Raw genomic sequence first — 13,506 nt, 5'->3', positions numbered from 1 at the left:
ACGTTGAGCGAGTGTGGACAGGGAAGCAAGATTGATCCAGTCATTGCCTCTAACTTCACGGCAGTGATGCCTTTGTTTCCTCCGTTCGTTGAGCCGATTAGTTGGCTTGAGGATGAGGGAGCAGAGGGTACATACCTTTGCAAGCACCTTGTGTTTTTTGTGATGTTTTAATACAATTCGTTCATTCTTTAGAAGCTGTTGCCAATATGATTTCGTGCGTGTGATGGTGACTTGTAATAATTCGCTTTGCTCTCTCAACTGTCATTGCTATCGTTTGCCTTTCCTCCCCTTGGAGCCCGGCTTGATCTATTACTTCTCATTACTTTGACGTATGATGCTTAATTGTAGTCAAATCAAATTTGCATGTTGAATTCGCACATGTTAAAGTCACCATTTCTGTGGTGTTCACGCGTCCTTGCAGTAATCGCGACTCAATAGGTTATCGATTGCGTGAATTAGTCTTAATTAGAGAGACGATGACCAGCAGACACGTACTGATACAAGCACTCATAGTGTATGATGCGGGACGACAATCAAAGTACAACAAACAAATAGGTGACACGACAAGCCGTAGAGCTAAAAAGATGTATGTACTTTTTTTACTTTTAAACTAAAGTCGAGACCAATGTACTAAATATCAAATGCACTCTACTTTTCAAACACGGAACGGATCGTATGCCGCACCCCTCCCAGCGTACCTAGGGTCCGAATACTCATCATCCAAAAATGCCGGCCTCCTCTGCTCACCCTGCCGTTGCGCCATGCGCGGATCCGCTCGATCATAATACAACCCCGGATCAACACGGTCATTCTGGCCCCGTCCCAACGGCGCCCGCTGCCCGCGCTCATTGAACATTTCCCTAAACTCATCCAAAGTGTAGCGATTCTGACCGAGTCGTGCACGTTGCTCAGCGTTGTTGAGCTGGTTGCGCAACGTGGTGAAGTCTTCGAAAGTGTCGCGGCCAGGTCCGAAGAGTGTGCGCTGCTCGTCGAGTTTGAGCTGATCTAGTTTGAGGCGGAGTTCTTCAAGGGTGAAGCGGTCTGGGTTGACGGGGATGTTTGTTGGCATGTAGTGTTGCGGTTGTGACGCGTACATGTTGTTGCCGTTCAGGTAGTCTTGTGGCTGCTGAGCATATCCATAAGCACGACTTGGCATGCCGGGCATCTGGGGCATAGTAGCTGCGCGATGGGGGAGTGGACGGTTGTTTCCGATACCTAGTCCTTCAGAGTAAGGATCACGTGCGCGATGAGGCAATGGATCATGCGGATAGTCGTTGACGTTGGGCTCGCGAATGTTGTAGTTATGTACGGTTTCGTATTTCTTGATGCTTGGCCGGCGGTGCTCATGCCGGGTGCGGGAATGCGTACGTGTGTGACGCCCACCATGGTCACGTCTATCGCGTTCGTCGGAGTACACTGACGAAGTGGCATCGGTCCACGAATCCTGAGACGAGCGACGAGACATTGGAGACGGTGGACTGAAGTTCCCAGTCCTCCTGTTATTATATGCTCGCGTTGGTGATGGACGGACCCAACGATCAAACTTTTTGCCATGTCTGCTCTCGTCGCTGCTGCTGGCATAGGTCGCCCTCGTATGGGAACGATTTTCGGATGAACTAGAGCCCCTTCTGGGCCTACTCGATTGACGACGGCGTTGGCTGACACTGCGACTTCTCACACGGCTTCTTGACTTGTGGACATGCTGCTTCCCATGTTTGATAGGCTTTGAGCGTCCCCGACCTCGATCTTCCACATAGGCAAAGTCATCGCTGACACTACGAGTCTGCCATTGTTCTGAGCCCGAGCTGGTCTCTGTGTCCCAGTCGTCGTCTGACATTCTTACGTGATGAAGCTTTTGTTTTGTCGGCTTTTGACCATTAAGAATATGAACACCTGGCTGAACATGTCGCATGCCCGCTATAGGTGTCCCCGGATAAGTTCCGGGCATCTTTTGCATTTTTGGTTGCTGATGCTGGCCATGCTGATGCTGGGTCTGGTGCTGGTGCATGTGTCCATTCATGGGATGTGGGGGTGGTGGAGGCGGTATACCACCATGGCCGTTCATCTGTCCAGGGTGACCTGGTGGAGGCGGTGGAGGGGGCGGTGGATTGTTACCGTGGTGCATTGGAACTTGACCATGAGGAGGAGGTGGTCGCTGCTCGAAGTGTTGCCCGCCCATTCCGTGCTGGCCCTGCTGTTGGACAGGTCTTTGTTGCTGGTTCATATTCAACCCTTGGTTCTGCAGACTACCCTGTCCTTGAGGCCCAAGGGGATTATTAGCCTTCATCGGCTTGTTGAAGTCTTGGGCACCATGAGCGGTGCCTAGACCACTTGTGTTCAACCTTGAGTTGGGCACATTCGGTAGGCTTGTTTCTTCGATCTGAAGGATGACTTGTACACGGTGTGGATACTTCTGCTTATCCTTGCGCCCTTGGCGATGATCGGAAAGCATCATGCCGGCAATAATGTACTCGCCTAGCTTGTTTTCCTTCTTGAGCTTTGCATTCTGATCCTCTACGAAATTCCTGATCTCCGCACGACAGCTCCTTGATTTCGTAGCATCAAGGCGATCCGTCACTGTCTCATCGTCCCGCTTGAGTCTGGCAAGCTTCTCTTGTATCTCCTCCTGTGAGACATATTCCTTTCGCGGTTTGACACCATCCCAGGTCGAGGACTGAGACGGCTTCTCAAATGTCCAGAGACTTAGCTGTGGGATCGAGTCGACGTATGGATTACGGGCTTGCTGTTGACCTTGAGAAGCCTTTTGCTGCATAGTCGGCATCTGCCGCTGTTGGCCAGCATTCAGATGTTGCTGAGGTACCTGGCCGCCATGAAACTCAGGTTGATGTGCACCGCCACCATGTCCTTGCTGATGGAACGCCATTCGATGATTGTTGACGGTTACAATTTATGTCACGGGTGACCAATAGCTTTGCCTTGATCTACCGGGCCAATGGTGAGTCAAAGAATGAATAGATACGATGTTGGAAGCGAGAGATGATCGTGGGAGCAAGTGACCAGCAAGGCGTCCTTGACAGCTCGAGGCAGACGAGGATCTCGACTCATGATATACTTGAGAAGACCGTCCTGTTACACATTGAGTGTTATCCACGCCCTCCGCCCACGGCAATGGTAACACCTTCTCGCTACGTCTCGGTTATGGTGCCCCTCCTTCCGTGCATACGCCTGCATCCCTTTGTTTGGTGCTCACAGACTTGGGACATTGGCCATTAGGCATTGCAAGCCCTGTGTTCAGATTGGTCATCGCTCACTCACCGGATGCAGCCACCAGGCTGACCAGGACGCTTGCAAGATCAGGCAAATCGGATGCCTAGACGAAACGAACCAGCTGGAAGCTGGCTTTTAGAACGCAAAAGAGCCTCAAATGTTACTGACCGGTCAGACTTTGATTTCATGATACACGCAATCAAGTGGATCGGCATGCATAAGCAGGACTCGTGATGGTTGTTGGCCCTTCGCCACAGCCTGGTTGTGTTTGCGTTTGTCCGGTGCAACCTTGCATGAGAACATGTTGTTGCGCTGGGATCTCGTTAGCATGCATCATTTGAGACGCCATGGTTCGCAAGATCTGATGCTATCTTCCCATGCTCGCTATATTGAGTATGTGACAGTGAAGAACGCAGGTGTGCTTACGATGCGATGATGACGCTGCAGTCGAGCATCGACCCCTCTTTGACCCATGCCACCAACATCGTTCTCGAGTTTCAAGCGTATCAACGTTTAGAACTATCAACACAACCATCCAAGTTCAAATCACCGTTGAGTATGTTCTCCGTTGAGAAGTCGCACCGTCCCTTCTTGTGATACCTTACGTGCCTTGTTTTATACCACCTAAGTCCTGGTCCAGCCAGGCGTCCCAGCCAACACGCATTGGAAAATACCTTTGCCGCACTTCGCAGGATTGAAGTGCATATCACTGACGCAGCACATACTCTGCTATACCAGGCTGCGGTCACTTTGACGGAAATTCGCCAGGAATCGCACACGTCAGATGGACATACAACTTCACCCTCCAATTGCTTTAACCTGTAAACGCATTAAGTAGCGAGGTTTGCGTTAGGTACTAAGGCTGCAATACAGCAGTTCGCATATTGCAGCATGCATCACCTTAGCTTGGTAAGTTGCAACACACGGGGCAGCTATCGCTCGAGTAGGCACAACACACGCCCCGCATCTGCACAGCGATATCTTCCACGAATTTAGCTTGGCTGTTCGGCCAATGACTATCATTCTGGATGGCAGCGGCAACTAGCGACACGAGCGTGCCGTGTTGACACCGGACAGTGGTTACGCCAGACCTGTCTGATGACACGGTGGATCCTCAGCCTTGTACGCCCGGACAGTCAAACGCCAACTACCAGCCAAGACGTGATCAGTGATTGGAGAAAAGTAGGAAGGAAAATTGGATTGGCGACCTTATGCAGGTTTTCTTAGTCTCACATTTACATCGCCCCGAGGACGACACCACCGGACGGGGCGAGCCGCCCTTCAAATCCACTATTGTACGTGAACGTCCTTCAGGATCTCCACTTAGATCCGAAAGGAGGGTTCGAGACATATCTTAGCATTTCTGCTCAATTGTCGCTAGGCAACTGCCCATGGCTCAGTCTTGCCCTGGATTCTGGGTTCAGGCCCTACCCATCTCGGGGTTGGACAGCTCGCTTCACTACACATATTATAGGGCTTGATGTAGCACTATGTCTTCGTCTGTGACTATACGGTAAGTATAGTAATGCTCTGGAAACCCACTGTTACCTTCACACTGTGGCAACTTCTCAGCGTATGTACACACGGGCAGATGAGCTCGCTAGCATGAACGAAGCGTGGGCTGACGCAAGCCGGCACTTTGACCTATACCCCAGGACACGGGATAGAAAAGTTCGGCAAGATATCTGATCTCCCCGCAGTTTAAGCATCGTCTTGGTTCTGATAGCTTCACCGGTCATGGACGATCCCACTATTTTCCGGCTTACGAACTGGATCAAAAGCACTTCCAAGACATCGTAACATGCAGTCTTATCTCAAGCACCGGATGCTCTTGATGGATCGATTGTCTGCCGCTATACATGCATGGTGTGCGAGCTTCTGCGTTGCGAAGCTGCATGCTAGAGACATGGCTCGAGAGTCCTCCGAACACTTTCAATCTCCGGCAGTTCGTACACTGAACTTTATCTGTCTACAACCATGAAATGCAGAGCCTCATCTTTGCCACACAGAGGACGATCGATTACCAGTACGACGTTGTGACGTGTCCGCATCGTCGCCAACCAAGCATGCACGATTGTGTCTGCAGACGAGCAGACACGGTAGCATATAGACTTCATCCCCTTCAAGCTGTAGGCTATATCTGATCAGCCTCGGGCAATGCCTTGTCTGTAGCACGTTCAGTTGACGTGCCACATTTCTACACAGAATGTGGAGCAGGTGCAACCATCTGCTACATGGAAGAGTCTGGAGAACTAGTTACCGAAGGCCAAGATCTTTCGTAAGCTAAGTGACACGGTCAGCACTTTCTTTGAGGTCAGCACAGCCTTGTGATACGAGGGAGATTTCCATACGACCGCAATCTTGTTTCGACCTTCAAGCGATAGGGAGAGCTTTCTGAGATCACTCTTTGTGCAACGAGCACAATCTTGCGTCACCATGTACAAAATCCACAAGACCATTTCAACGGGTCCGAGCCTAAAGTCACAACGCAAGATTATCGCCACAGTAAACAGCTCAGCCTTGTGATGTGACAGAGCACTGAACCAAGCCATCATTTCGTACTCTCTCACCAAGTACATAACGGCACAGCCTCGTCGCACACCAGGTACAAATAATCGCACAGCCTCATCCATCACGCATTGCCACTCTTCTGACCCCCAACCCAGACACAGGGTACAGGCCTTATTTCTGAAACACAAAATTCGTCATTGAGATCAGACCGTACCGAAAAATTAACCTCACTCAGGTTGTCACCACGTCCGACCATGCACTCTCAGCATGATAAAATCCAAATGGCACGCGCTCACAACTCCGCGTCAATGCCCTGCCGAGCCCATCGTGTCCGATACCTCTCTCACATTTTCCCCTAAAAGCACCAACCCGCCCTTGTCCACATACTCGCTTACATCAACGCATATATGTACAAAGCCATCGCGGGGCGGACTCTGGCAGGATGGAAACTTGTCGGCTCTGCAACGGGATTCGAAGCTAAACCCCATAGCCCATCTCGTCGTGAGAAAACATCATGTCTTGGTAATAATCGGACAGGACAAGGACGCATCTTCAGCGACATCAAGCTAGAAGTCAGTAATAGTCTTGTCTTTGCGTGAACTACCGCCGTCAGGACACCGACTACTCGGGGCCATGATGTCACAGTCCCAGGAACGGGCGGCTCCTGAGGTATTACACAGAAGGTCAAGTGAACATAGCGTTTAGTCACTAATGAACGCAGACTTCACGCGAACAGACATACGACGACTTGGCCTTCAAAGCAATCTTTCATTCCTGCCTTCATCCCCCCTCATCCAATATATACACTCCCCATATATCGCCCCCCTACACCCATCTCTACATTAAATATTACCACTCGCTGTATCAAACACCCCCCTCAACGGGGCGTGCAAGCAAACAAAACAAGGTCTAGCCTCTTAATCACCAAGCCACACCAAAAAGGTCCTCCTCTACAGGAACCCACACGAAGAAAGAGAAAACAGGCAAACAAGGTTTTGGAACGTAGAGTTAACAGCGAGGGTATTGAAGAGTTGGTTTATCGTACAAAGAGAAAAAAATATAGGAGAATTTGTCATCTCGCGCCTGATGCTCCGGGAATGCTGAAGAAGTAGGTATGCGGTAACAGCGATGGTGATGATGCAAACCGTGGTGCGGCATAAGGCTGGGTAAACAAATCGCACAGATCGATGTCGCTTACTTGAGCTGCAACTGCACGTCCTCCACACCCCGCTTGAGTACGTCTTCGAGCTTCCACCTTGGCAGCTTGGGCTCTTTGCTTGCAGCGTCTGCAGTCTTCTCCGCAGAAAGCTCCTCGGGCTCAGCGCCGCCGGCAACACCGGAGCTGAACTTGAGCTGCAGGATGTCGCCGACTTCGTCGCAGGCTGCGAGCATGCGGTCGAGATCTTCCTTGGTGTGAGCAGCGCTCACACAGAAGCGTGCTCGACTAGAGACAAGAGGTGTGGCAGGGTACCCGACGACGACGACGGAAATCTTGCGCTTGAGCATTTCGTGTGAGAAGGCAGGCATCTTGGCGGGGTTGTAGAGCATGACTGGGATAATGGGCGAGTCATCGTGACCGTAGACAATGTATCCAAGACGTTTGAGACCTAGGCGAAGGTAACGCGAGTTGAAGCAAAGACGCTGGAGACGCTCCTCGCCCTGACCAGGAACAATTTCGCCGTTAATGATGCGGAGAGCGGACGCGATTTGAACAAGGACTGGCGGCGATGGAGACTCGGCAAAGAGCATCGCGGCGTTTTGAGTGCGAAGCTTGTCAATGATGGACTTTTCTGCAGCAATATAACCTCCGTTGGCACCAAATGACTTGGTCAGAGTACCCATGAGGATGTCGACATTGGAGGGATCGATGTTGAAGTAGTCGCAGACACCACGGCCACGGGGACCGACACCGCCAACGGAGTGGGCCTCGTCAACGAAGAGGTGGAACTTGTACTTGTTCTTGAGCTCGATGATGCCGGGGAGATTGCACATGGTACCTTCCATAGAGTAGAGACCTTCGACAGCAACTAGAATCTTCTTCCATGGGCGGTGAGTGCGGGGCTGGCCTTGCGAGATGGCTTCACGGAGCTTGCGCTCGAGGTGTCGCATATCGTTGTGCTTGAACATGGTGACCATAGCACCAGAAAGACGTGCACCGAATCGGATAGACGAGTGGTTGAGTTCATCGGAGATCATGAGGCAGCCCTTACCAACAATGGTGGGGAAGGTAGTGGCGTTGGTGACGAAACCCATGGAGAAGACCATGGACGCTGGCTTGTCGACGAACTTGGCAATGAGATCCTCAACCTCTACAGTGAGCTCTGAAGTACCGCTGTCGGAGCGAGGACTGGCCATTGAGATTCCGTACTTCCTGATGGCAGCTTCGGTGGCATCGGCGCAGGGTCCTTCTGATTGCGCGAATCCGAGGTAGTTGTAGGAGCTCATGTTGAGGGTTTCGGTGGTGGTGCCGAGCAGCTTGAAGGTGTTGTTGCCGTCGTCAGACTTGCGGTCGAGTACGGTGATGAAACGACCGGGGACACCGGTCGTGGGGCGCGAGAAGCAATCGTTGATCCTCATCTTCAACCGACGAGTGTAGAAATTATCAAAGTCGCTGTTGAGGGGCGCGTAGCCGTCCCGCTCCTGGAGATGGCTGTAGTGTTGCTTCCTGAAGCGCTTGCCGAAAAAGTCGCGAACATGGCCGAATACGATTAAGATTAAGTAGCTGATGTAGGTTGTAAATAGGAAGTAATAGGGCGGCTCATCCTCAATAGGGTCGCCGAATTCGCCCTCGAATTTGCTGTGGTACCTGTGCTTTTGCGATCCGAGGGGTCCAAACTGTGCGTGTGCTCGTGCGATGCGTCGCTGCTCCTCGGGGGACGGCGGCTGGAAGAGGGTCTTGGGCTCGGTGGGCATCTTCTCGCCGGTGGCAGTGGTCAGGCTGATGCTCGGCAGAGACAGTGACTGGGGAGACGGCGAGTTCAGGAGAGCTTGCTGTTGTGCGGCAAGGGCTTCACGCAGGACGGCGGCGTCTGTCCGTGATTTGGGTGAGCCGCCGAACAGCGAGGTGAACTTGTTGCTGCCCTTGGCGAAGGAAGACCGGCGCTGTGTGTCGCGCTTCTCGTGGAGGGAGTCGAGGGGAGGAGTGGGAGTAGCGGCGGCGAACGGGTTGATGGTCCGGACAGGCATTGCAACAATTACTCGGATAGTCGACGGGAGGGTATTGGCAGTCGAGGGGCGGTTGTCAGAAGGAACCTCTGCACAACTAGCGCTGGTCGGGTGTCTGGTAGACAGACAGTGGTATCGGAGACGGTCCCAGACGTGGAGCTGCGAGCTGCGAGTTGCAGGGCAGATGCAGGCGGTGAGGGCAGGCAAGGGAAAGGAGGCGACGAGGATGGCTAGATTCGGGCGATCAGCATGCGCCGACTCGAGGGTTTCAATTTCAATTTGGGCGGCGACGAGGACAACAGCAACAGCGTGCGCAGGACTGGGGTTTGAGCAGAAGCAGGCTGGGGGTGCGACTGCAAAAAGAGCTGGTGGTGTCTTATGAATGTTGACGTCCTCCGACAGAGCCGGTGCAGCCGGATGCTCTTGGTTGGCTGCAACCGAGCGGGAGTCGCGGGCGCTTTGCTGGAGCTAGGAAGTCGCTAGGAAAGTCCACCTACGTTGTCTATGTCTTCTCTCAAGTCAAGTGCGCGAGACGCAGAACAAAGCTGGATGTTGCTGCGTGTTGGACGCTTCGTCAGCGCAGAGGTGGCAGCGTCGCAAAAGGCTGGTGGTTCTGGTGGCGCAGCCGTTTGCTGAGTGAGCTCCACCGACGCCGAAGGGTCGCCTTGCCAAGTCGCTGTCGAGAATCTGAACGTCGAGGACTCAACTTTGATCCAAGTTTTGCGTCGTCAATTCGGTCCCGACGCGCGGGTTGGCTGCAAACACGGCAATCGAAGGAGTGAAGAGTGTCGTGTGGGCAGAGGACAGAGACAGTCCCAACGGTTCCCAAGGGAGCTGCGTGCTTTTCAGGCGCCGCCACTCCCAAGCGAGCTTCGGTCTCAGGGGCAGCTGTTGCTAGCTCGCTGATCGCACACAGCAACTGATGGGCAAGCCTTGCACAAGCTCCGGCCGCGAAGAGCCTCGCCCAACCTTCCGACGCCCCGACCACCGATTCGCCGCGCCATCGCGCGATGGCCTCGCTCTTCCTGTACGTCATGTCTGCTTCGCACGACCTGGCGCAGCATGCTTCTCGCTGTTGGAAAAAGAAATGATTTCCGAACACGCTACTAAGCGCTCTGAAACTGACATAAGCATCCTCCCCACTGCGTGTCACGCTGTCGCTCGGCATAATCCCCACTCTTTCAGTCTCTGTCACACAGCCTGAACTCGGGGTTTGTTCGCCCTCCGCTTTTGGAGCGGATGGTCGTTGCATCCATCTGCCGTGAGGTGTTTTTAGCCCCATCTGCTGTGCGAAGAGCTCGTTTACCTTACCGAAGCTGAAGATGGTTGCGAGGCGGCCCAGACCCTGCAAATGTCCGTCGCCAGTGTTTCGAGTCGACGTCGACCCTCATTGGCCATGGTCCGCAGCCATTTCGCAGCCTCGTCAGACTGTAGTCACGGTGGAAATAAAGCTCATTTGCAGCATTCAATCAGCTCCAGACACTGCATTGAGGCGGAGTACCGTTGAGAGATTGCGATTGGCATTCTTGTCCTTCCCGGACACGACGCAAGTCTAATTTCCCTGGAATATAAGGCATCCTCACCTCTGCTCAGTGTTGAGCCTGCACACGCCCTTCATCACATAGCATCACCATAAACACAAGCAGGTGCTAGTAATGATGTATTGTTCACTGACATGCAGCAGAACCGTATCGCGTCTGAAGATCTTATAAGACTGCAATCAAGCACGCACAGCGGCTGTTCAACTACCAACACCCGCAGCAAGATCTCCTCAAAATTGCATCCTCCAACTGGCAGGATGTGACGGCCCAACGTGGCAACAAATGAAACAATCCAAGCTCGCAACCAAAAAAAAAAAAAATGAACATGAGAACTATTCCGAAGACAAAAGCCAGTGTTGAAATGGTCAAACTGAGGTCCAACGCAAGTGGTAGCGCAGGTTCCACCAGTCAACCTTTTCTGTATATATACCCTTCCTGCCCATGCAACGCCGGAAATGTAAACAAGCCCGCTATTGTGGTCGTTCAACTTGCGTTACGAAGGTAGGTGGAGTCGAGGAGTAGAAGGTTGTCTTCCTGTCGGCAGCAGGTTAGACTAATCGATGGATATGCGATATGTCGAATGGTGCGAGACCAATATGTAAACGAGAACGCGAGCACAGATTAAGTATGGGTGCGGCGTCGGTGACCGAGGGCAGCAAGAACTCTCGCCTGTCTCAAAGCGGAGCCCCCGCGCTCCACGTCCCTGAGCCGATGCAACAAAGACTGGGTATTCACGCGAGCGAAAAGAATTGACAAAGGAGAGACATGAGAACACCAAGCTGTGCCTACATTTGATGATGTTCAGGCGACAGGCTGGACGGATCTATTGTGCCGAAAGATACCATGTTCTGCATGTCCAAGTCATCAACATTCTCCTCCATCAAAGGCGAGTGGAAGGGAAGGTTGAGACTTTGCTTCGCGTACATGTCAGTCATTTGCAGTGCTTCGTCTGACATGCCGTGCTCATGTGACATTGGGTAGACGTCGGCATGCGCATCTCGTCCGAATGAGCTCAGAGGTGGAGACTGGTTCGCAATGATGGGGTCCTGGTGGCCCATTTGTGGCATCGGCGAAGTGGCGGCAGCAGAATGGGGAGGTGGGCCCATTGGCGTGTGCACATACGGGGGGATGTTGTACTGTTGACCAAAATTCGATGCGGGGATGTTGTCGTTGGACGGCCCAGATGTGAAGAAAGCGGGTGTGCCGTACTCGGATGGAGAGTTAGCGGTGGTGGCCGACATGGGGTACTGCCTGTAGTCCATGCCGTAGCCCGCAGAAGTGTCAATACTGAGATGCGATCCCATGGGACCTGCACTCTGGGGAACAGGTGCATAAATCTCGGGACTTGGCATGTACGGTGAGTGCTCAGGCTGGATCATGAATGAGGGCATCGGCTGGCGAATCATAGAAAAGTCAATAGCAACAGGCACCGAGCGACTGCGTTGACGCTTGTGACCACGCTGTGGGAATGGACCAGGCGCAAGATGCGAGTCGTGAAACATGCCCATGTGAGGATGTACGAGATGATTGGGTTGCGATGCAGGTCGGTGGGCGATAGGCGAGACGGGTGCCGAGACTGCAAGAGTGTTTGGGTCGTACATGTTGTGTCGGTTCTGAAACGACTCCAACGAGACGAGTTTCGCCAATTGGCCACTGAGCACTTTGGGGTGACCACCGAGATGGTGCACAAAGATGTTCGATGCCTGCTGGTCCTCTGTGAAATCGCCGCATTGGAAGAAGCCTCCGGACCCAGAAGAGTCCATGAAGAAGTTTGGTGGCCGGTTGAGCTCAACAACGAGACCTCCTGGTCGTTGCGAAGCGCCCTCGGCGTTAGCTGTCATATCACCATTCTCCAGGCTGATGTTCTTGATGTACGCGAATGGGTACTCAATCTTGTAGCCGGCGGAGTCGTTGTTGATGTAGTATGTAATGCAGCACTTTTCTGGTGAGTAGAAAATGACCAGGTCCATGGCGCTCTGGCCAACACGTCTCCAGTTTCCGATGCTAAGAGAGCGGCAAGCAAAGTGGTGAATGACTGAAATTTGTTAGCACGCCCCATCATGTTAAACGTGCTTTGCAAGAATTACTTACCAACTTTTGAGGAGTTGGTGTCAGTGTTGAGGAGCATGCCGCTGCCGTAGGGCATACCACCGGTGCGGCCAAGGAAGCTGGTTCCGATTGACTTTCCCGATTCCATGGCCTGCAGTGCGAGGTATCTCCGCATCGACTCGGGAATGTCGTTGCAGTCATCTCCGTTCTCGATGCTCTTCTTCGCAATGTTCTTAATCTTTGCGCGTCTGCCCGAACATTAGCATCAGACCATTACAAACTCGTTGCAATCCTCACCTGTTCTGGAACCAAATCTGCACTGATCGTTCCGTCATGTTGATTTCGGATGCTATCCTCTCACGGGTTGCAGCAGTAGGAGTTGGGTTCTTGTTGAACTCGACTTCGAGGGTAACCAGTTGGTCCTGGGTGGCGCGCTGTCTCTTTTGGTTCCTCTGCTGCTGAGTGAGGGTGCTCTTGCGAGGGGGTCGGCGAGGAGCGGATCCATGGGTAGGGGTGGGGGTCGACTGGGCCCCGGGGGAAGGTGAAGGAGACACCATTGCGTCGTCGGCGGACTGCATAATTGGTTCTTGAAGAAAGTAGAGCGAAATTGGCTCGGCTAGTTGATTTGATGGGAGAGGGAGCAGTCAAGCTAGGCGCCTCTGTCTATCGATGTCGTAAGGGTATCGTAAGGAGCAATGGGTCCAAGTGATATGGAGTGGTGAAGATAGGAGCTGATTGAAGCTTGCAGCGGGTCCAATTCCAGTGGGTCGGTGAGGTTCCGTGGGCTGTCGAGGCGGACACCGTCCAGGCGCGCGTGATGCTGTCGAGGAAGAAAGTCTGCTTGCCGAGGAGCAGTTTCAAGAAAGATCGTCCAAGAGCGATTCAGGTGGTCAAGGAGGGGAAGTGGTGAATTGTCAAGGAGTGGACAGGCAAGGCCTAAGTGAAGGATTGTGGAGAAAGGAACGTGGGCGAAGGCCGAAAGGAGTGGCAGCACTTCGCAGAAGTCGACAAG

General features: G+C 52.8%; 5 protein-coding genes across 5 annotated transcripts; 1 reads left to right on the top strand and 4 right to left on the bottom strand.

The window, feature by feature from the left end:
* Positions 1–655: 655 nt before the first annotated feature.
* SNOG_16031 (hypothetical protein) lies at positions 656–2,773 on the bottom strand (the record flags this gene model as incomplete). Its single annotated transcript, XM_001806109.1, has 3 exons — positions 656–1,179; positions 1,681–1,830; positions 2,116–2,773. The coding sequence occupies 3 exons, from the start codon at positions 2,771–2,773 to the stop codon at positions 656–658; spliced, it is 1,332 nt and encodes a 443-aa protein (XP_001806161.1).
* Positions 2,774–4,718: 1,945 nt separating this feature from the next.
* Positions 4,719–5,028, top strand: SNOG_16030 (hypothetical protein; the record flags this gene model as incomplete). The annotated part of the gene is made up of 2 exons (XM_001806108.1): positions 4,719–4,741; positions 4,929–5,028. The coding sequence occupies 2 exons, from the start codon at positions 4,719–4,721 to the stop codon at positions 5,026–5,028; spliced, it is 123 nt and encodes a 40-aa protein (XP_001806160.1).
* A 2,570-nt stretch (positions 5,029–7,598) lies between these two features.
* Positions 7,599–9,940, bottom strand: SNOG_16029 (hypothetical protein; the record flags this gene model as incomplete). Its single annotated transcript, XM_001806107.1, has 2 exons — positions 7,599–9,134; positions 9,402–9,940. The coding sequence occupies one exon, from the start codon at positions 9,938–9,940 to the stop codon at positions 9,479–9,481; it is 462 nt and encodes a 153-aa protein (XP_001806159.1). The 3' UTR covers positions 7,599–9,134; positions 9,402–9,478.
* Positions 9,941–10,085: 145 nt separating this feature from the next.
* Positions 10,086–10,302, bottom strand: SNOG_16028 (hypothetical protein; the record flags this gene model as incomplete). Its single annotated transcript, XM_001806106.1, has 2 exons — positions 10,086–10,160; positions 10,216–10,302. 2 exons carry the CDS (start codon positions 10,300–10,302, stop codon positions 10,086–10,088), a joined length of 162 nt encoding a protein of 53 aa, XP_001806158.1.
* A 928-nt stretch (positions 10,303–11,230) lies between these two features.
* Positions 11,231–13,072, bottom strand: SNOG_16027 (hypothetical protein; the record flags this gene model as incomplete). Its single annotated transcript, XM_001806105.1, has 3 exons — positions 11,231–12,480; positions 12,537–12,742; positions 12,792–13,072. The coding sequence occupies 3 exons, from the start codon at positions 13,070–13,072 to the stop codon at positions 11,231–11,233; spliced, it is 1,737 nt and encodes a 578-aa protein (XP_001806157.1).
* Between the last annotated feature and the right edge of the window lie 434 nt (positions 13,073–13,506).

This window comes from Parastagonospora nodorum (genome assembly GCF_000146915.1).
Source record: "Parastagonospora nodorum SN15 chromosome Unknown scaffold_42, whole genome shotgun sequence".
In the NCBI taxonomy this organism is placed as follows: domain Eukaryota; kingdom Fungi; phylum Ascomycota; class Dothideomycetes; order Pleosporales; family Phaeosphaeriaceae; genus Parastagonospora; species Parastagonospora nodorum.
This window is presented reverse-complemented; position numbering and strand designations above follow the sequence as displayed.